This window comes from Daphnia pulicaria, chromosome 4 (genome assembly GCF_021234035.1).
Source record: "Daphnia pulicaria isolate SC F1-1A chromosome 4, SC_F0-13Bv2, whole genome shotgun sequence".
NCBI lineage: Eukaryota > Metazoa > Arthropoda > Branchiopoda > Diplostraca > Daphniidae > Daphnia > Daphnia pulicaria.
Genome location: NC_060916.1, coordinates 20,858,912 through 20,877,251, shown reverse-complemented (window position 1 = coordinate 20,877,251; position 18,340 = coordinate 20,858,912). Strand labels below are relative to the sequence as shown.

At 36.7% G+C, this 18,340-nt stretch overlaps 6 protein-coding genes across 11 annotated transcripts; 1 reads left to right on the top strand and 5 right to left on the bottom strand.

The window, feature by feature from the left end:
* Positions 1 to 577: 577 nt before the first annotated feature.
* On the bottom strand, positions 578 to 2,721 carry LOC124335850 (lysine-specific demethylase 9-like). Its single transcript, XM_046789341.1, has 4 exons — positions 2,538 to 2,721; positions 1,125 to 2,348; positions 868 to 1,054; positions 578 to 801 (listed from the first exon to the last, which is right to left on the bottom strand). Exons 1-4 carry the CDS (start codon positions 2,593 to 2,595, stop codon positions 690 to 692), a joined length of 1,581 nt encoding a protein of 526 aa, XP_046645297.1. The 5' UTR covers positions 2,596 to 2,721; the 3' UTR covers positions 578 to 689.
* A 437-nt stretch (positions 2,722 to 3,158) lies between these two features.
* Positions 3,159 to 8,357, bottom strand: LOC124335765 (general transcription factor 3C polypeptide 2-like). Of its 2 annotated transcripts, XM_046789211.1 has the most exons (20): positions 8,209 to 8,357; positions 7,717 to 7,824; positions 7,472 to 7,651; positions 7,239 to 7,400; positions 6,937 to 7,179; positions 6,763 to 6,864; positions 6,487 to 6,644; positions 6,272 to 6,430; positions 6,140 to 6,212; positions 5,579 to 6,084; positions 5,303 to 5,514; positions 4,837 to 5,236; positions 4,674 to 4,778; positions 4,484 to 4,614; positions 4,229 to 4,418; positions 4,078 to 4,162; positions 3,888 to 4,013; positions 3,653 to 3,817; positions 3,461 to 3,571; positions 3,159 to 3,403 (listed from the first exon to the last, which is right to left on the bottom strand). In XM_046789211.1, the coding sequence occupies exons 2-20, from the start codon at positions 7,807 to 7,809 to the stop codon at positions 3,251 to 3,253; spliced, it is 3,354 nt and encodes a 1,117-aa protein (XP_046645167.1). In that variant the 5' UTR covers positions 7,810 to 7,824; positions 8,209 to 8,357; the 3' UTR covers positions 3,159 to 3,250. The 2 variants fall into 2 exon arrangements, with proteins under 2 accessions (XP_046645167.1, XP_046645168.1); XM_046789212.1 differs by lacking the exon at positions 8,209 to 8,357 and having other exon boundaries at positions 7,717 to 7,826.
* Positions 8,358 to 8,647: 290 nt separating this feature from the next.
* Positions 8,648 to 10,793, bottom strand: LOC124338091 (PR domain zinc finger protein 5-like). Of its 4 annotated transcripts, none has more exons than XM_046792155.1 (7): positions 10,703 to 10,793; positions 10,129 to 10,419; positions 9,825 to 9,951; positions 9,667 to 9,768; positions 9,410 to 9,564; positions 9,114 to 9,338; positions 8,648 to 9,052 (listed from the first exon to the last, which is right to left on the bottom strand). In XM_046792155.1, exons 2-7 carry the CDS (start codon positions 10,410 to 10,412, stop codon positions 8,947 to 8,949), a joined length of 999 nt encoding a protein of 332 aa, XP_046648111.1. In that variant the 5' UTR covers positions 10,413 to 10,419; positions 10,703 to 10,793; the 3' UTR covers positions 8,648 to 8,946. The 4 variants fall into 4 exon arrangements, with proteins under 4 accessions (XP_046648111.1, XP_046648112.1, XP_046648109.1 ...); XM_046792156.1 differs by having other exon boundaries at positions 10,607 to 10,722; XM_046792153.1 differs by lacking the exon at positions 10,703 to 10,793 and having other exon boundaries at positions 10,129 to 10,600.
* Positions 10,794 to 10,952: 159 nt separating this feature from the next.
* Positions 10,953 to 13,849, bottom strand: LOC124338089 (THO complex subunit 5 homolog). The gene is made up of 10 exons (XM_046792152.1): positions 13,611 to 13,849; positions 13,081 to 13,515; positions 12,825 to 13,010; positions 12,635 to 12,767; positions 12,266 to 12,572; positions 11,972 to 12,197; positions 11,838 to 11,904; positions 11,572 to 11,769; positions 11,360 to 11,475; positions 10,953 to 11,293 (listed from the first exon to the last, which is right to left on the bottom strand). The coding sequence occupies exons 1-10, from the start codon at positions 13,728 to 13,730 to the stop codon at positions 11,021 to 11,023; spliced, it is 2,061 nt and encodes a 686-aa protein (XP_046648108.1). The 5' UTR covers positions 13,731 to 13,849; the 3' UTR covers positions 10,953 to 11,020.
* A 568-nt stretch (positions 13,850 to 14,417) lies between these two features.
* On the bottom strand, positions 14,418 to 15,797 carry LOC124338092 (60S ribosomal protein L13-like). 2 transcript variants are annotated; one of them, XM_046792158.1, is made up of 5 exons: positions 15,688 to 15,797; positions 15,422 to 15,512; positions 15,202 to 15,360; positions 14,813 to 14,986; positions 14,418 to 14,751 (listed from the first exon to the last, which is right to left on the bottom strand). In XM_046792158.1, exons 2-5 carry the CDS (start codon positions 15,503 to 15,505, stop codon positions 14,485 to 14,487), a joined length of 684 nt encoding a protein of 227 aa, XP_046648114.1. In that variant the 5' UTR covers positions 15,506 to 15,512; positions 15,688 to 15,797; the 3' UTR covers positions 14,418 to 14,484. The 2 variants fall into 2 exon arrangements, with proteins under 2 accessions (XP_046648114.1, XP_046648113.1); XM_046792157.1 differs by having other exon boundaries at positions 15,640 to 15,788.
* A 198-nt stretch (positions 15,798 to 15,995) lies between these two features.
* On the top strand, positions 15,996 to 16,611 carry LOC124338167 (dolichyl-diphosphooligosaccharide--protein glycosyltransferase subunit DAD1-like). Its single transcript, XM_046792240.1, has 2 exons — positions 15,996 to 16,314; positions 16,406 to 16,611. Exons 1-2 carry the CDS (start codon positions 16,104 to 16,106, stop codon positions 16,534 to 16,536), a joined length of 342 nt encoding a protein of 113 aa, XP_046648196.1. The 5' UTR covers positions 15,996 to 16,103; the 3' UTR covers positions 16,537 to 16,611.
* The last annotated feature ends 1,729 nt before the right edge of the window (positions 16,612 to 18,340 follow it).

The following is an 18,340-nucleotide window of genomic DNA, read 5'->3' as shown; positions in this document are numbered from 1 at the left end:
GTTTCAATCGAACCCCTTAAATTTGGGCAAAATCGTAAATTTCCCCGAACATGTTCAGGACATATTTCGATTTTGGCTGATTTTTCGATTTTTACTACCGACCCATGAAATAGACCCTTACTTAATAATGTATCTCTTCTCTTATTACTCATGGCCATTTCATTATTCATTCTCGTTAGCAAGGGACCCTGAATTTCTCTAGTGGAAAAAATAAACCATATTTAGTTTTCGTCGGGGACTGGCCGACCGCGGCTGACTTCGAATACTGTTATATCCTAGTCAACAGTAATTCAAATTGTCGTGGTCGTCAACAAGTTTAGTGCTGAATTTTGAAGGATAAAGTCTAACAATTGATATAACTATAACCGACTACATCAATTATAATTGTTATCATGACGATTTTTTAATTACTATGATTACTTCAACTTCCCTACAAATTTGTAAGAAACGAAACTGAACATAAAAAATAACGAATTATCACAAAATATTAAGCAACGTTGAATCCCTTAAAATTCCGTAAAGCATATGTGGACTCGAAAATTGAAATAAAAGGAACTCTTAAACCAAACCGGTTTTGTTTGAATGGATACTATCCTCATGCTGTGTATATCATTAGATAAATTATACAAAGAACCCAACAAGAAACTAGCAAATAAGATATTAATAAAGCTGTACATACGAAACTACAATTAATGATCAAATTTCTTACAACTTGGGAAAGGAGGAGGTTGAGGAGTCTTCGAGGCACATGTGGAAGGCGAACACGCCAATTCATTTTCCTCTGAGCAAATCGTCTGGCGGCTGTATAAACACGAAGATACGAATGAGCAATTGACAACCAAGACTAACAATAAATTCAAAATTTACCTTTCCGATTTCTTATGATTGCAGATCGCTTGGCGTGGAGACACATCGAGCGTCCCAGTATACCGTTTCAAACGTTTCAAATTAATGAAATAACATAGGACCACAATAGCTGGTATGCCTAAAATACATCCTACTATCAATCCTGCGTATTCCCTGACTATAAGCGACAGTCTGCTGTTTCTAACAGCTACAGAATTAAGAAATAAACGTTTAGTTAATAAATCGAAACAAATAGTCATTGTTTTGAAGAGACTTACAACGATCAGAGCTGGGACTTTGGGTAGCTGGCGACGGGACAAATGGTCCATCCGTAACCCAAGTTGAAGTATTTTTGGGCACCATTGTTGTGAGATTCAAATTGACGTTCAAGGCGTTTGTAGAAGTGGATATCGGCAGCTCTGATGTGATTTCCAACTCGTTGTCAGGCTCCCTGGTTTCTTCTTCAGTTGCTTCCGATGGAAAGTTGAAAGATCTGAATGAAGGTGATTCCATTTTCCTATCCGCCACATCTGTGAATTCGCCGAGAGCAGAACCTTCTTCTTGAATACTATTACTCCTCTCCTCCTCTTCCTCTTGCTGCATCCGAAAAATTGTATCTTGCAATTTCGAAAGTCCATTTGGGCTTTTCGGTTGTGTGGCCGATTCTTGATAACCTGACTCAGGATAAAGATTTGTTGAAGAATTGTAATCAATTAACGGAAGATTTCGGGAATCCCCACTGCCTTCATGAACAACATCGTTATTGACAGGAGGATCGATTTGGTCAAAAGCCTCTACGTCAGATAACTTGTTTGAAGCATCCACCAGCAAATATCTTCCATCTAACTTGCTTGAAGCATCCGCTGGCAAAAATCCTTCATCCTTCGTGAATGAACTCCAGTCACCCGCAATCTGCAGTGAGCGCCTCCTTTTAGTAGTTGTAAATCTTCGTTCGATTGGCTGAAATCCCTCGACGCGAATTCGATCCTGGTTTAGAATACCTAATCGACTAGTAACTGGAACCGTCATCACTGGTGGCGAAGATTGTGGTTGCCTTTGAAGTGGAGGAGATGGGAACGATGGATGCGGTAATCCATCGAATTCAGCAGACTGTCTAGCCGAAGCCAATTGCACCGGAGGAGGTGGCGAAAGAATCTGTTGCGATGGCGGAGGCTGCTGTGGTTGTACTAGTAAAGAAGGCGGGGGCTGCTGTGGTTGTACTAGTAAAGAAGGCGCAAGCTGTTGTGGCTGTGGTAGTATTGAAGACGACGGCCGCATAGAAGAGGGCGGAGGCTGCTGTGGTTGCGATAGTAATGAAGGTGACGGCGGCATAGAAGACGGCGGTGGAAGTGGAAGCTGATGTGGATCAACAGGAATTTGTTTGACTGGTATACCACTGGAATCTACACGATGCTGATCAACAGGCAGTAGTAATGGACGTGAATTTGATTGGAAAAGGGGTGTCACCACTTCAAACAACGGGTGTCCCATCGAGTCAAATCCTAATCAACATTTAAACATTTAGTTAACATTTCTTATAACTTTAAAAAATTCTGCTATGATAATCACATTCAGCAAAACAGTTTTAAAAAATGGTGACAACAAGCGTGATGATTGTACTATATGCTTACTTAACCATTAATTATTTTAGAAAAATTAATCAATGTCAGAATTAATATTAAATAATTTACTTTGTTGTGCTGCTGTCGTTCCGAGGAAAGAAACTAGTAGAAGTAATACTCCGGCCATGATGAAAAGAGCAATGTGTCAAGCTGATCTAAGTACAGGTTGAACCGAACTTTAAAATACTGCTGAGCGTGCGCGACTATTGGATCCGATACCTGTACATCGACTGAATGAAGTTTCAGTCGGCAGTCGGTGAAAAGTAACTTAAATAGAGGGAGGGATAGGATTAGAAAAGGAAAAGGGCTGGAAGAGAAAACCAAAAATACAAAAAAGAAATCCGAAAATTGTTCTGCTGGGGTGACAAAAAAGGGTAACATTTAAGTTTTACCCTTGAAATTCATTTGAATACATTTCTTTTGTCTAGAAATTGAAAATTTTTGTCAAGGTTGACACGTGTTGATGCATGGGACTTGCAAAAAAAACGTACCGTTCCTTCATGTCTTAAAATTTATCTTTTAAAAAATATTGGTTTAGTAAAATAACGCGGCTTATGGCGCCGCTTGTTTTCAAAAACAACATTACTCGATCAAGGTCTTTAATTCATCACAATTACTTCATTAATTATAATCAGTAATAATACGATAACTATATCCAAACAGATTAAGGCTTTCGTGATGCATATCAGATAGTATTCCTCAAAATTTATTCTTTCAAAATAGTCACAAAAATTCACGCTCTAGGCAATGAGAATTCTTAAAGGATTTATCGTGTCACTTATTCAACTGTCAATACTTGAATTATTCATTTCTTTAACATAGCCAGTGGTCACCTTAGAAACAGAATGAGAATCAATTTTCAGCAACTGAACCAATCCATTTTCACCACACACGCACATCCAAGTATGTGATTCCAAATTTGGATTAAAGGAGATCTAAGATATAGACATAGTATAACGGTCAGATGATAACGACAGTTCAAATTGTGTTACCTTATTGATTGATGTTTTCGGATCATCACAAGGCATAAGAACGTCCATATTTTCGCAAGTTACGCTTATTACTGGAGGTTTCTTATGATTTCCGAAAGAACGGAAAATGTTCTAACAAAATATAAATAAATATACATTTTTGTTCAACTTAATTAGAGGAAAATACACCGATGATATTAAAGTAAATCTCACCGAAGAAACATCGTTAAAGATAAGAGAATAATTAGGGCTTTCTTGTGATTGAGTTTTGTTGTCCGCAGCTTTTTTATTGCTATTTTCTAGGTAGATCTTCTGCATTCTATTGAGAAAAACGTCCTTCTTTGCTGTAGAATCAATTAGATCAGTCCGTAAGATCAACTATTAGAAAACATCGACAAGGTTACTTTGAAATAATTATCAAAAATCTGCATTCACAACTGCAACATACCATTCGTTGTTTTCGTAGTTTTTTCTCATCACAGTCAAAAACAGCTAAATGGGAGGCATATATCACAACTTCTCCAGCATTAGTACAATGAGCTATAACATCAAGATACTCATTCTCGGCAGAAGACTGTAAGAATAACAGGGGAAAAAAATTAAAAGTTAAAAATTTTATTAATAAAAAATGATACTACCCAAACAACTGAGTTCTGAGGAAGGAGTGCTTGCTTATTTCCCGTATATCCGAAATCATAAAACATTGAAGAACACCGGAACAATCTAGGAAATAAAGTTAACAAATATGTAGCAGGTACATTTTACATCGAACTTTTAATTCCTACTCACGCGCAAACGTCTTCGACGCACACTAATACGCCAGGCCAGTGACGCCTCCATCTAATGTCTGTGACACGGGAACGCTTGCTCCAGCTTATGGGAACAGCAAGATCGTGACGATCCCATAATTTAACGGTTCGATCTGTAGAAGCTGTAGCTAAAAAACGTGCATCGTTGTGATGTGGAGAGAGAGAGACGGCTGGTAATATCAAAAGTAAGTTAGTAACAGACTTAATCTTACAGTTAATATTTTTAAAAAAATACCTGTTATAATCGAAGAATGTGCATAAAACGACCACACGGGATAAAGGCTATCATTCCTCAGGAGCAGTGGTGATTTTGCGTGAATATCCCATAATCCAACAATTCCATTAGCAAATCCGGCAACAATGAACCTGTAATATTTTTAAAAGATTTACATACTGTGATCACAACATGAAAAATGGTTAATAACTTGTGTCCTAAAGTGGAGTCCCAATCGAGAGCAGTGCATTCACTCATTTCTTTCGTATTCAAACGAAGAGTAACATTAGCGTCGGTAAGTAAAAAAGATGGTTCGCTAAATGAGTTAAAATAGCATTAATTCGGAGTTCAGTAACAAAGAATAATTAGCATACTTTTTTTCTTTGGTCAAAACAGAAGGATTGGGAATACTGAAAATTCGTACAGTTCCGTCGGAACAGGCAGCAGCTAATAACCCCAGTCTTTCTTCGTCGTAACAACCGCTAGGGCACCAAACTAACGACCAAACTCTACCATAAATATGTGCTATACAAAATTCTAGTTCAGGGGCCACTTGAGCTGGAACGACATTGCGAATAGATCCACAGTTCCATATCTGTATCAAGTACTCGGATCCAAATGCAGCTTCGGAAGCACTCCTAAGACGATGTTCTTCACGGAGTACAGATAAAGCTAAATATTGATTCCGTTCTAACGTAGTGCCGTCTATAACAGCAGGCATTGGGCACCAAGATACAGCATGAATTGCTCCCCCACAGAAGAAAGTTGGTGTGCCTGGAATGAAAGGAAAACGTTTCACACCTCTCAACTTACAGTGTAGTCTCGTCTCTTGAATCTAACCATTTTGTAATTTGCCCTGGAACATTTGTAGCTTTTCAAATTCAACGTCAGTTTTTTCTGAAAACAAATTTCCGGAGGTGACCGTACGGCGGGAAAATGGAATTGATTCTTCATTAGACGGCAAGTAATTTAACGGAAGATTGACACATGTTTGGAATTGGGGTGCCCAGTCTTTATACAAAGCAACGTTCCTACTAAAATTTTTCTTGTGACTAAAAATTAAAAAATATTATTAAGATTTAATGAAACGGTAAAATTATATCAATAATATAGTACAATTTTGCGAGCCAATGCGGAATGTGCTGTGATGTGGATAAACTCTTGAATTGCAGTAGATCATGAGAAGATAATCCGTAAGCTTTTTCTAGATTTTTCGTGTTCTGAGGAACTGACTTTCTTCTGTCCACCACTTGATCATTTCCAGAATCACTGTCATCGATTCCGTCTTCGTCCACTTCATCGTCATCTGTATTGTCACTACTACTACTGCCACTTAATTCAAAGGCGTCGTCTTTCTCTGTTACATGGGTGTTAAGCGCATGTTGCAGAATTTGCGATCTATCTTGAGAACGAAACTCGCACTTCAGACAAGCGAAGTATTTAGACTTGGAACCAATTTCGCACTGAACATGATGTTCCTTTAATTTATCCATATTATCCGAAGCAAAGGGACAGCTTGGATATCGGCACTTAGCTATAGATTTGCTATCGATTTGTTTCTTCCAAGCTCCAACAATACTGTTTGTAACTTTGCTACTTGAAGGCTCCGTGAACAATTTTACCTAAAAATACATAATTAAGAAATATAACATAACAAAACCTTTGTTTTTTATTTACTGCTTTGCTGAGGGGCTTTTGTGTCGGTCCATCAGCAAGATCTTCCTTAAGCTCCTTTAAAAGGGAAGCAGCTCTAAAGGAATAATCAGATATTTATTTGTAAACACGATCAATTTAGTTTTTTATATCTACTTATGCGCAGCAGCTCTTTTAGATTTTGTTGCAAGACTAGGAGATGGTGTTGCTTCAACTTGATTGAATTCTTCCGTGTTTTCAGGACGTTTGTCATGAACTTTCAAGTGTGCTGCCAAAGCCATTACCCGTTTTCCGCAAATCGTACATTCTTGCAACCTAACAGTTAAAAAGTTAGGGTAATCCCAATTTTGTCTAAATGAAGAAAAAATTACATATTTTGGAGATCGGCAGCATCAACCCCACACCGCTTCTGATGGTATTGAAAACCCAATAAGGTTGTAAAGCTCGTGGGGCATTTGGAACAAGTGATGCGTTTAATCTTTTCGAGAGTCTTCTTCAACTCCTGTGTTTTTTCGGCATCTGAAAACTCCTATTTCAAGTAAATTTAGAAAGGTAATGCTTGGTTGTGCATTGTAACCAAAAAGAATTAAACAAATAGCCTCGTCCACGTCAACCTTAAATACCAAAAAGTACGTAAAATATCTTACTTGGGAACCTCCTTCTAATCTTGCTAATCCATAATGAACCGAATATTTATGGTAGGTGAAATTTGGCTGCGGCATCTCTTTTTTGCAAACTCCACAAATAACCTATGTTTACGTTGATGTCTTTCATTGTAATTAAATTTAAAAAAAAATCAAATCAAGTTAAGTCAACATTACATTTGGTATGCTTTTCATTTTCACAGGAGTTTTTGAAGTTATTTCATCTTCAGGTGATGAGATGGTTTTTCGTTTTCTTGCTCGATTGTTTGACACTGGTGTTTCCAAACAGCTGTCTTTATCAACAGGTTCTTGTAGCTCAATAAGTAATTTCGGCTGCCGCCCCAAGTTTCTGGCCGAAGTGTTCTCTTCTTTTCCATTTTCAGAGCATGAAGGAGACGACGGGGTTGGAGGTAAATCGGCCTTGAAAAAAAAATTATAGCATCAAGGTTTTAATGTTTCAAGATGAATATCTGGAATACCTTCTTAGGTCGTCCACGCCTTTTAGGAGTTTCTTTTACTGTTACATCTACATCTCTAACTTCTTTAAGTTTTTTGGTTGACATGACTTTTCTTCTTGATGGTAAATTCTCTTCTTCCTCATTGTCAGGACAAGGGGAAGATGGAGTGGCTCGAAAGGAAGCCTAGAGGAATAACATGGTTTTCACACTTCAGCTGTTCAACAAATAAATACAGTTGTTACAAGTAAGAATACCTTCTTCTGCCGTCCAGAACGTCTTGTAGGAGTTGTCTTTTCCACTAAAGAATTCTCCATGTCTCTTACTTCATCATACTTCTTTGAAGATAGTAGGATATCTGGATCTATTAGGATTTCTGATGGAGTATCCCCTGTCTTGGCCGGAAACAATGGAGATGGGCTGGCTATTATAGTAGCCTTTTGATTTGTAATTAAATGGTTTAAGAATAATTTTAGTTATTTAAATAATCTAAGTGAAAAACCTTCTTTGGAGGTCTCCCTCGTCTTTTTGGAGTAATTGTTTCAAGGGTAGCGGGACTCTCCATGTTTTCTTTTTCTTTGGTTGAGTTGAGCATTGATTTCAATCTTTACTCTACAGTAAAAAGAAATATACAAATTTAAGGAAACATATTAGAAAATGCTAAATTAATTTAAAAATAGTAGAACAAGGAAGTTATAGTAAGTAAGTTGCATGTCCTGAAGTACAAAAGCAACTTAACTTCTTTGAACTATAGGAGATGTCAAATACAACAACATCAAAAATATTTATAAATTCTAACTTGAGCTCAACTGACAAGTGTGCTCCTGGACAATCGACCACATGTTTCCCATATGTTGTTAGGTAGCGTGTTCAAATTATCACGTGAACCCAGAATTGTTCTTAGTAGAGATCTAATTTGTCCTAAAGTTGAAAGCTAAAAAATAGTTCAACTCTTACAAGAATGAAACACTGCACTTCATCCTTAACAATTTACCTTTTTTTTCAATTAAACGCCATATAAATTTTTTTTGCGCACAAATCCACTGCTCAACTCAACCTGACTAAACTTCCAACTTCCAAAGGGAAATATCCAAAAGAGCAGACGAAATCGTGAACGACTGAGGGGTGTTTCTAAACTGCGACTGTGTCATGTTTCGTCACTCATTTTTTGTGTTCATGACTCATGAGGACCTGGAACCGCTTGGATATAAACCACTGTTGCAAGTTGCAAAGTTTATTTGTAGGACTCTGTATTCTCATGATTTAACTTTTCGGCATGTACATCACCTGTTTGTTTTATGTCATTTATTTGAAGTTTTGAACATAACCAAATGTAGATCTATTCCCGACTAAACGAATTCACAATTAACGGACTCTGGAAATTTGGGTGCATTCAAGCGTTTTGAAAGTTTGTGAGGCTGAAATAACGCCGATTGAAATTGAAAATGATCATTTATTTGTAATTAAAGTCAAGTTATTCGATTAATTAAAGATTTTCAAGCGATGAATCAATGGTACAGTTGTTCCCAAAAATTCGACAACCCGGATGAAAAAAGTAAATGGAGGAGCGATAGAATGGAAAAAGAGAGGGAAAACAGAAAGAGAAGGAGAGATCATCCGATTCATGCTATTCGTTAATTCAGCGAATTCAGGGTTGAATCTGCACTGAAATATTTACGCATCTTTTCGTACATTTTATTGCGAAATCAATTGGCCTTACAATAATCGCAAATTATTCAGTTTTAGCCAAGGCTCTCTCATGAAGCTTCATGTGCGATTTCAAGACCAATACTTTTTTGCCACAGACCTCACATTCTTCCTTCCTTTTATTTGATTTCCTAAAATGAAAGAAGCAAAATTTTATAAATTTGCTGGCAACACAATTTACGGAATGATTACTTCAATAAAGGTGCGAGTGGAGGATGAGGAGCGAATCTGCAGCGATCTTTGTGGTATAGGTATCCAGTAAGAGTTGAATACTTACTGTCACAGTAATGACAGGAAATAATTTTCGTTTCTTCTAACATCTTCACCAGCTGCTGCCTTTCTTCCTTTAAGTGAATTTTCATGTGAGCTCTGAAAGCTGCAACTTGCTTTCCACACAAATAACAATCAACCTGCCTTCTCCAGAGAAAAGATTAATGTATTATAAATTTCAAACTTGATTTTTTATTAAAAAGGAAAATCGGCAATACTTGGGAGAATCACCAACTTCGGCTTCACAGCGTGACTGATGGTATTGAAATCCCAGAGTTGACGTAAATATGCGTAAACAATACGGACAGGATACTTGTTTCATCAAAAGCAAAGCTCGCTTTAGTTCTCGTCTCTTTTCAGCATCCGAGAAATCCTGTGATTTTTACATTACATCCGTTAAAAAATGTTTAAATAAGAATATATCCATCACATATTTTTTTATTGTGAGATGAATCCAAACTTGAACAACGTTTACCTGTGACATGCCATATGGCCTAGCCAACCCTATGTGTTCTGCATAACGATGATCATCAAATTTAGTTTCAGGCATTTCGAGATTGCACACACCACATATTATCTATAATAATGTCAGATTATTTATTTTACTCGAATTCAGAAATAGGATTTCGTTACCCTTTTGGAAGGATTTGTTCGTTCTGTATTGTCAACTGGCTCCGATTTAACGCCGACTCTACGGCTTGTTGACGGTTGACATGTCGACGGCCCATTCTCTGATTTTAGTTCTGTGAAGCACAAAGTTCTAAGGTGGAAGAAAATGGATTATAATAACATATGTAACTATGTAAGGCAAGAAATTAAAATTAAAATTTTTTTTCTAGAAATATTTGATTTATAAAATCATATGAAATTCCATTTGAAATGAATTGATGTCAGGATTAACCTTTACATAAACAAAAAATAAATTTCCAAAACTTACTTAAATGAAGCTTCATTACGATTTGGAGTATCATGAAGGGCTAGAGAGCGTGCAGCATGCAGAGAATCTGTTGCAGTTAATGATGTTGGATAAACAATTGAAGGTCCTGGTTTTGGAGCAGACAATTCATAACCAACTCCAGAAGCTTCACCAGGTGGATGTCCACTCCAATTACTATGAGGGTGTTGGTTAGGGTTTCTTTCATGGTCAGCTATCAGATCCAGGAATCGTGTGTAGTTGAGATGAGCTGAACTGTTGGCCAAATCATGAATAATGCGATCCATCTCAAACCTTGGAAAAACAGAAGATTGGTAAGGCATCCCCATGAAAAATAAAACGATCGAAAGCTTCAAATTTCGAATCTACAGGCAGTTGGAAGTGAAGGTCTTTGTATGGACCACCTTACACATACAACTCTAAAGAATCACTCCCAACCCTCTGGGCAAAAACCAAAAAAATTGAAACTTTTGATTCTTACTTTCCCGATATCTATATTTTTACAGAAGCAACTCAAATAAAGACAACTACTTTAAAAATTTTCAAAGTAATATTCGCTAAATTTTGGTTGCCAAACCTTCTGCTAGTGCATTAAAGTAAACAAAGCATCGACGCCCTCGTTCAGTTGCTGAACTTCTGTTGCTTAACCCATTTCAGTGCAAACTTAAGCCAGAGGCCTCTATCGGACACTTCCAGAGTTTTTTGGTTCCCGGGAAATTCGAATGTTCTTTTCATGATTTAAATATTCAATTCAAGCAATAAAAACACGATATAAGTTATTATAGAAATTATTCTGCAACTAGAAAAATAAGACTTTTTAGACGAAAAATGTTTCACTTTTTTTTTCTTCGGATGTATTTCGAATTTTAGCAATTAGTAAAAAAAAAACTGGCAATTAATGGTGCAGAAAGAATCCAGATCCTGTGTCATATTTTGTTGGATATGCTCTATCATGGCCTTTTATCAATTGGGGAATCATTTTCTCGGCTGCAAATTCTGGTTTAGACTGCGACTGCCAACTTCCGCCTCCTTTCTTCATTAACTGACCATCGATTTCTGTAATCAAATCCAAATGTAGGCTCAATTTCTTCAATTGCACTGTCAGCAGATCAACTTTGTGCTGAGGAGGAAGTTCAGTACTGGGAACGTTAACCTCCGCTTCGATTCTCTATTTTTAAAAATTACGTAAAATATCACAAAACCGAAGACGAAAAGATTTAGCTATAATACATACGCGTATAATTTCACTATTTTCTCTATTGTGCTTTCCATTCCAGTTAAGTTCAAGTGAACAAATTGGTGTAGAGTTCGGGTAGTCTACAGGAACCATGAACATCGCGAGTAGTTTTGCTGGAATTCAAATACAAAAAAGGTTCCAATAATAATTAAATTCATCATACAGGATCCTTAACAGAAATTAAATTGTACAATATTTTACAACTATACCGGATTCTCTTTCAAGAGTTGCTTTGTAAAACGAAAGGCTTTTTGGATTTACTTCAAGGAAGTTCAACAGCCGTTCAAGGTTCTTTGACGTTACGAGGCATTCTTCATACGTAGAAGACGTCCATGAGACGAGTCGAGAATAGATTGTTGGTGGAAAAGTAGCATTTGAGTCTTGATTGAGATCAAGTTCACCCTTTTCTGTTTAATGTTAAAGAAACTATGCATATTTTAAAACTGTTTTATAACAAGTATGAAATAAGACTCACCAAGTAAGTGTAAAACCTTAACAAACTGGAAACGATAAGTAATCCTACTTTTTAGGGCAAGAATAACCTAAATACAAGTAAACACGGTTATTCTTGTTTTACTATGTTATTGTTATTTTAAAAATTATAGAGACCGTTTCAACGAATTCCGTGTTGATGAAAGATTGAGGTGTCGATTTTACGATGCCGTTGAAATCTAACCCAGCTAAACGTTGGGCCCAAAGGTAAGATTTTCCTTGTTCAGTTATTTTACCGTTGATCATAGACCTTGCTTGAAAACAATTGACCCAACTGGGCGATTCATCCCCATGGTCGTTTGGAAAAAGTCCGGAAAGGAGATTATCGATCATACAAATCTGACTAGTAAGAGAAAGACTTTTTTAAAAGACATTTCGACACATAGAAAGAAAGCAATAATATAATCTTACTTTACTCCATCGTCTTGCTGAACGGGCTTGCAGTCGACCGTGACGATATTTAATGTTGTTAAATACGTGAAGTTAAGGACAACGCGTTCAATCTTAAGTTGAATACGTAAAGGATGCCTAGTCAATTGCCAATCTGTTTTCATTTTATTTGAAGTCGCGGAGCGTTTGTTTGTTTCATATTCCGTCTCCATGTCAGATTCCGCTGAATCAACATCCTCGAGAATTTCGTCCAAACCAGTTTTATTCTTTGACCCAAAATTAATAGCATCTTCCATTCCACCTTCGATAGAAATTTGCAATGACGGATCTGCGGGTTAAAGTCATATTTATCGTAACGATTAAGAAAACTTACGAATTTAATAAAATTACCGCATGCTTCAATGAACGCTTTTATCTGACTGTACAAAATGTAAAGTGGATCCGGTAATAACACAGCCAACTCTTTCTGAAACTTGATTCGCTCTACAGGCAAATTAAGCTCTTCTTGTAAGGGTCGCGTGGACTTTCGAAACATAAATATTAAAATCAAATTCTTTTAGATTTTGTATCACTTAATTACCTCAAGTATGGAAGTAAGTCTGGGTAACAGGCTTTCAAGTTGTTTTTGTTTCTGACTGATTTCACTGGATGCCTTTTCTCGATTTTGTTCCAGACTACGGCACTGTTCCGAAAGACGTTTCCGTTGTTCAAATTCCCATTCCAACCGAGCCAAAGTCAATTTGTGTTGATTACTTTTGGTCAATTCCTAAATGTAAAGAAAAAAAATAAGAATACTTTTTGGTAGTGGTTGGTAAACAATAGGTAGATTTTCATACCATTTTAGAAATGCTACTTGGGGCCTCCTGATAAAACTCCTCAACAGGAACAAGTTCAATGTCCTCATCTTTAGACTTGAACTCCAAACACTTGTCCACTTCTTTCTTCAGATGAAAGACTTCATACAGCAGATTTTCTAGTTGTAAATGAAATGTATCCACACGCTGCTTGGCATCATGGGTTGTATCCCTTGCCTTTTTCAATCTAAGCTTGTCTATTCGATTTAACTTCTTCAATGTTACAAACAAAAGAGAAGCTTCTATTCTTTTTTCAATGATCTTTTTACTGGTTTCTTCATCGGTTTTTCCAGATGTTTTCAATTGCAAAATGTCTGTCATCAATCTTTTTAATTCACAACATGTTTCTTTGAATATTTTCAAGTCACTTTCCCCTGTCCGGGATTCAACTTCCTTGTCTTCAATGTCCATGAAATTCTAGAAAATCATGCAAATGAAAAGTTAAATTCAGCACTATATCATTTACCCAATAAAAAATCTAACCAAAGTTAAGAGAATTAAGTAACAAGTACCTTGCAAAATTCCTTCACTTTACTTGCTGCTGCCATAGATGAAACATCATTTTTGCTTTTTTTGGGATCTTGTTTAATAGATTCGGAGTCACTTCTTTTAGTTTTGGAAGGTTTAGACATTGTTAATAACGCTTCCAAGCTTGTTCCGTTTACCAGTTTACTATGTTAAATAAGTCTTGTCTACGTCTACTATATGCAAGGCCGACAAAACTCTATAACGTGTTGAATCTTTTTATTCTTAAACGGGTACACTAGCGGTAATTTTAAGAACTAGTTCCATTAATTTAAAATTAAAATTTTCTTTTAGCTTTACCAGGCTTTATCAAAGAAAATAGGAAAATACCCCGAGTCCTGGAACCTTGCTTTAAATAAATTGAAATTTTAAACAATACTCTAATCTTGAAAGGACTGCGCATTGTATCAATGATTTAGAAAGAGGATCCAACCGTTTAACATTACGGCTTTACATGAGTAAGGGAGTTTCCCGATAGCTTAAAAATATTTAACCACCAACATTTCATTTCTCTAACCATGAGTTGAGATATCGACATCACTAATTATCTCAAAGGGATCGTCAAGTACGCTATTTTCCTGTTATACATTTTATCCTTCCCATTTAAGGATTAATAATTGGTATTCAAGCAAAATCTTATACCTAGAAATCATGTTAAAACTACTGTGGGTTATGTTTGTGAATATTTTAAAAAGGTTTCAAACTTTTGCCTTTCTTATGTCTGACTTTTACGAAAGTTTTCCACCAAATAAGCTGTAAGAACTAAGGCAATTCGACGTACGTCTGACACATTATAGACAGGATAATCTTGTATTTTTGCCGTTTTTTGGTTGAAATACAAAATACAATCCCGAGAACGGTTTACTTCTTCTTGCCACCCTTGGCAGCCTTGGCTTTGGCGGCTTTAGCCTTTGCCTCCTTGGCTGCTTCAGGATCTTCAGCCGCTTCCTTAGCTCGCTTAGCTCGGATACCTGCAAGGCGTGCTGTTGTTCGGGCCGTGCGGAGTACAGCATAAGGAGAGAATTTGCGATCGGCCGGAGTGATGGCGCGAGCCTTCTCCAATTTGTAAGACCTGGTGATGGGCATAACCTCAGTAGTCAACTGTTGGGCCAACTTGATTTCCTCAGGCTGAAATAAAACATAATGTTATTGTAAAGTGGTGGTACACAATCCTTGTCACAATTCTTACAGTAGCATCAGTCTTCTGGGGTTTCTTGGCATTGCGTGGGAAGAGGATCAACTTGCTCTTGTAGACCTTCAAGCGAGTGGCGTTCAACTGCAATGATTCCACAGACTTGTTACGACGACGGTGGTCAACAGCAATACCAATTGTTGGGGCGAAACGCTTAGGGATCTTGGCAGCCTTAAACAAAAAATGCAAATAAAAATGATCACATTAATAAATAAAACTTTGGAGCATATGGCATAATAAAACATTTGCTACACTAAACCAAATGGATGATTTAACTCTTCGACAATGAAACCAGAGCAATTTGCAGTTGCTGCAGTTTGATTCGAGTCGTGTCTGTCATAATTTCCACAATTCAAAACATTATACATTAATAGTAAATATGTTACCCTCAATTCCTCCAAACTGAATCCTTTTCCAGCACGAACACGAGTGTTGTACCGGAAAGTCGGGCACCTGACGATGGGCTTCAATGAAGTCGTTGGACGAGGAAACACACGACGAGCCTTGGCTACACGGTGTGCGTGCCTCCTCTGCTTGCGAGCTGGCTGTAAAGATGAAACACTACTGTAAAGCACACATTCAACACACATATTAAAAGAAGTGTACCTGATTAAACCAAGTCTTGACATAACGCTGCCACTGTTTGTGGAAATGTCCATTCGGAATCATGTTGTTCCTTTTGGGCGCCATGGTGAAACTACAAAAGTAAAATTTCGATGGTCAGTTTTACAGATTCCACTAAAAAAGACTTGCTAAATCGTGATTTCTATAAATTTGGGATAGTCAAATGTATAATTTTAAGGATGGATTCAGATATAGCTTACTAACGTCACTCCTGGCTCGACCGAGAAAAAATGTTAAAGGAGACTTACTCTTCCTACTGGAGCGCCTCTTGCTAGGAAAGAAAGAACTACTAAGGAAAATGTCGGCTACAAGTAAAAGTTGACGCCGCCACACGGCAAAATGCTGTCAACAAGAAGTTCCCATCCTTCTATGTTGCCTACTGTTCACGATCAACCGAACGATAATTCCAATGAAAAAAATTAAATGGCTTTACTGTGTAGTTTAAATTTTATTTAAAATCGTAAAATTATTTTTTTTCGATGAAACAAGTTTTTTAAATTCAATAAAGAAATGTTTGAATATACACTCATAGTTTGATATAAAGGCAACAATGTACGGGCAAAGGGAAATACGTGGATTTTTGACAGCTCCCCCATCTCTCTAACCCGGCGTTTGGTTTGCGCTTAATTCTGTATACAAAAACTTGGAATATTTAGTTTTAACAATGACAGCCAGTTTAACTACCGTCGTTACGAAATTCTACGAAGAATATGCCAAAACGACGCCATCAAAGCTGAAACTGATTGATGCCTATCTATTCTACATTCTACTAACGGGAGTCGTTCAATTTCTTTACTGCTGTCTGGTCGGAACATTCCCTTTCAATTCATTTCTCAGTGGATTCATTTCTTGTGTTGGATCATTTGTTCTTGCTGGTAAGTTATCATTTATCCTTTCACCAGTGATATTTTTAGTCCTACACATTCAACATTCAAACATTCTAATTGTTTTTTTCTTACACTTTAGCGTGCTTGAGGCTTCAAGTCAATCCTGAAAACAAAGGCCAGTTTGAGAAGATTAGTCCAGAACGTGCATTTGCTGACTTCATTTTTGCACATGTGGTTCTACATCTTACCGTAATGAACTTCATTGGTTGAGTCAAAACATACAACAAGCTCCAACATGTGGTCTTACAAACATCTTTGTTATTGAAATACATTCGTACACATAAATTATAATTCTTACTTTGTTTATTAGGATTTAATTTATTGGCACAATAGGAATTTTACTAAAGAAAACAAATCCAAAACTTTAAAACAACATAATTTTGCTGAAAGTTATTAACATTTTCACAACAAAAAGTAGATTAATCAATTTTTGTTTTTATTAAATAGTACAAACAGATGTTGATGTAAGACCTTATCTATAATTGATTGATTTTTACAAACTATGCAGGTTCTTTTTAACTTTTAGCCTCTTAAGTTGTTATCCCACTATAAAGGCCAGTCTTTGATATCAACCATATACTTTTTTGTGAGGATGGAAAAACAGAACCGATTTTACGGTTTTTTCAAGGTTTATTTTTATTGGGAAACCCATGCCCCAAGTCCCAATAACGATACCTATTTATGCACTCAAAGTTCTGATTCATGCCACATTGCAATCGATCCTACGTAGATACACATCCTTCGGTGTTCTATTGCACGATATAATCTTTTATGATGTCAACAAGCTTATATTTGATTTACGTGTTATTCTCTGGTGCTTGTAATGTTCATAACATACAGCCAGGAAACAACAGTTTACGATATTTTTACTAAAATACTCCAACAACTTTGTTCGCTTAAAAATGCATGTTTATAGCGTCTGGGAAAAACGTTACGAAAATGAAAAGTTCAGTTATTTATTCGGCTTAATTATCATAACGTCAGAATAGCAATTGACAATTTATAAATCCTTATAGGTTCCTGGTTGGCTGTGTAGGTTGAACGATGTGATTGCTGTTCAAACGGACTGGCTACTGAATTAATTAATCGTTGAAGCAGTTCACGTAGACAAGGTAGAATCGAGGTAGAATCGCAGACATTGTCGTAATTGACCAATTACTATGCTTTATAATTTATAACTCGTTCGAGATGCTTACCGCTGGTCAAGCTGACAGGGAAGTAAATTTCCCTGCAGAATTACTTGTAAAAATTGCTGCGCATTGAATTTTTAATTAACTGAAGGCGTCTCCAATTAACCACACATGTTTTTAATATAGCGATCGATGAATGCAAGCATCTCAAAAACTGATTTCCGCGTTTCGTTAATTGTTTTTCTTGTTCGAATGAAATTCTGAACTACAGAATGTTGAGAAACGGTAGGAAATGTTTTGCAGCATCGCAACTAATTATAAAATAGAAAAAGTTAGTTATGCCGTAGTAGTTTACTATATAGTTTCTAGGTTGACTGAAAAAAACTCCCAAATCCGATAATGAGGCCATCACAAATAACTTGCTAATTTATTTAGAAATACAAGATTTAAGAAAACGATAGATATCTTTCCGTACAACTCCATAAATCTATCAATTTAATGATTTTTAATTTAACCAGCCCGACTGGGTATAACGAGGGCTACAAAATGCTCATTACTATTTGCACTGCAGAATTACGGGAAACATAAAACATGCTAAAGTAATCGTCGAATAGCGCAAACAAAGAAACAAACGCAGCCTAAGAAGAATATCATTTTCGGGCGATCAAATCTCGTCCCAAGTAAAGCGTGTGTACAAAATGTTTGTGCGACAAGGAAATGATGTATACGCTGGGATGCGCTTGATGAGGTCTATAACATTAATCTTGTGTCATGTCACATATACCCACCGCGCAATCCTATTGTATTATTAAACGAAGCAAAGCGTCATAAGCATTTCCCTATCATTTCAGCGGATATTTCACTTTCGAGCAAAAGGTGAGGGG

What these genes read in the sequence shown, in the direction of transcription:
- LOC124335765 (XM_046789211.1), bottom strand. Translation starts at nt 7,809, where the DNA reads ATGCTCAACTCAACCAAAGAAAAAGAAAACATGGAGAGTCCCGCTACC. An exon ending in GAGGGAGACCTCCAAAGAAG is followed by an intron (nt 7,652 to 7,716) that starts GTTTTTCACTTA and finishes ACAAATCAAAAG; the next exon opens with GCTACTATAATAGCCAGCCC. An exon ending in GCTGCCGATCTCCAAAATAT is followed by an intron (nt 6,431 to 6,486) that starts GTAATTTTTTCT and finishes TTTAACTGTTAG; the next exon opens with GTTGCAAGAATGTACGATTT.
- LOC124338091 (XM_046792153.1), bottom strand. Translation starts at nt 10,454, where the DNA reads ATGGGGATGCCTTACCAATCTTCTGTTTTTCCAAGGTTTGAGATGGAT. An exon ending in CGTAATGAAGCTTCATTTAA is followed by an intron (nt 9,952 to 10,128) that starts GTAAGTTTTGGA and finishes CTTCCACCTTAG; the next exon opens with AACTTTGTGCTTCACAGAAC. An exon ending in GGCCATATGGCATGTCACAG is followed by an intron (nt 9,565 to 9,666) that starts GTAAACGTTGTT and finishes TAAAAATCACAG; the next exon opens with GATTTCTCGGATGCTGAAAA.
- LOC124335850 (XM_046789341.1), bottom strand. Translation starts at nt 2,595, where the DNA reads ATGGCCGGAGTATTACTTCTACTAGTTTCTTTCCTCGGAACGACAGCA. An exon ending in AACGACAGCAGCACAACAAA is followed by an intron (nt 2,349 to 2,537) that starts GTAAATTATTTA and finishes AATGTTGATTAG; the next exon opens with GATTTGACTCGATGGGACAC. An exon ending in AATCATAAGAAATCGGAAAG is followed by an intron (nt 802 to 867) that starts GTAAATTTTGAA and finishes GTGTTTATACAG; the next exon opens with CCGCCAGACGATTTGCTCAG.
- LOC124338167 (XM_046792240.1), top strand. Translation starts at nt 16,104, where the DNA reads ATGACAGCCAGTTTAACTACCGTCGTTACGAAATTCTACGAAGAATAT. An exon ending in TGGATCATTTGTTCTTGCTG is followed by an intron (nt 16,315 to 16,405) that starts GTAAGTTATCAT and finishes CTTACACTTTAG; the next exon opens with CGTGCTTGAGGCTTCAAGTC.
- LOC124338089 (XM_046792152.1), bottom strand. Translation starts at nt 13,730, where the DNA reads ATGTCTAAACCTTCCAAAACTAAAAGAAGTGACTCCGAATCTATTAAA. An exon ending in AAGTGAAGGAATTTTGCAAG is followed by an intron (nt 13,516 to 13,610) that starts GTACTTGTTACT and finishes ATGATTTTCTAG; the next exon opens with AATTTCATGGACATTGAAGA. An exon ending in ACACGGAATTCGTTGAAACG is followed by an intron (nt 11,905 to 11,971) that starts GTCTCTATAATT and finishes ACTTGTATTTAG; the next exon opens with GTTATTCTTGCCCTAAAAAG.
- LOC124338092 (XM_046792158.1), bottom strand. Translation starts at nt 15,505, where the DNA reads ATGGCGCCCAAAAGGAACAACATGATTCCGAATGGACATTTCCACAAA. An exon ending in TCAAGACTTGGTTTAATCAG is followed by an intron (nt 15,361 to 15,421) that starts GTACACTTCTTT and finishes TCATCTTTACAG; the next exon opens with CCAGCTCGCAAGCAGAGGAG. An exon ending in CCCAGAAGACTGATGCTACT is followed by an intron (nt 14,752 to 14,812) that starts GTAAGAATTGTG and finishes GTTTTATTTCAG; the next exon opens with CCTGAGGAAATCAAGTTGGC.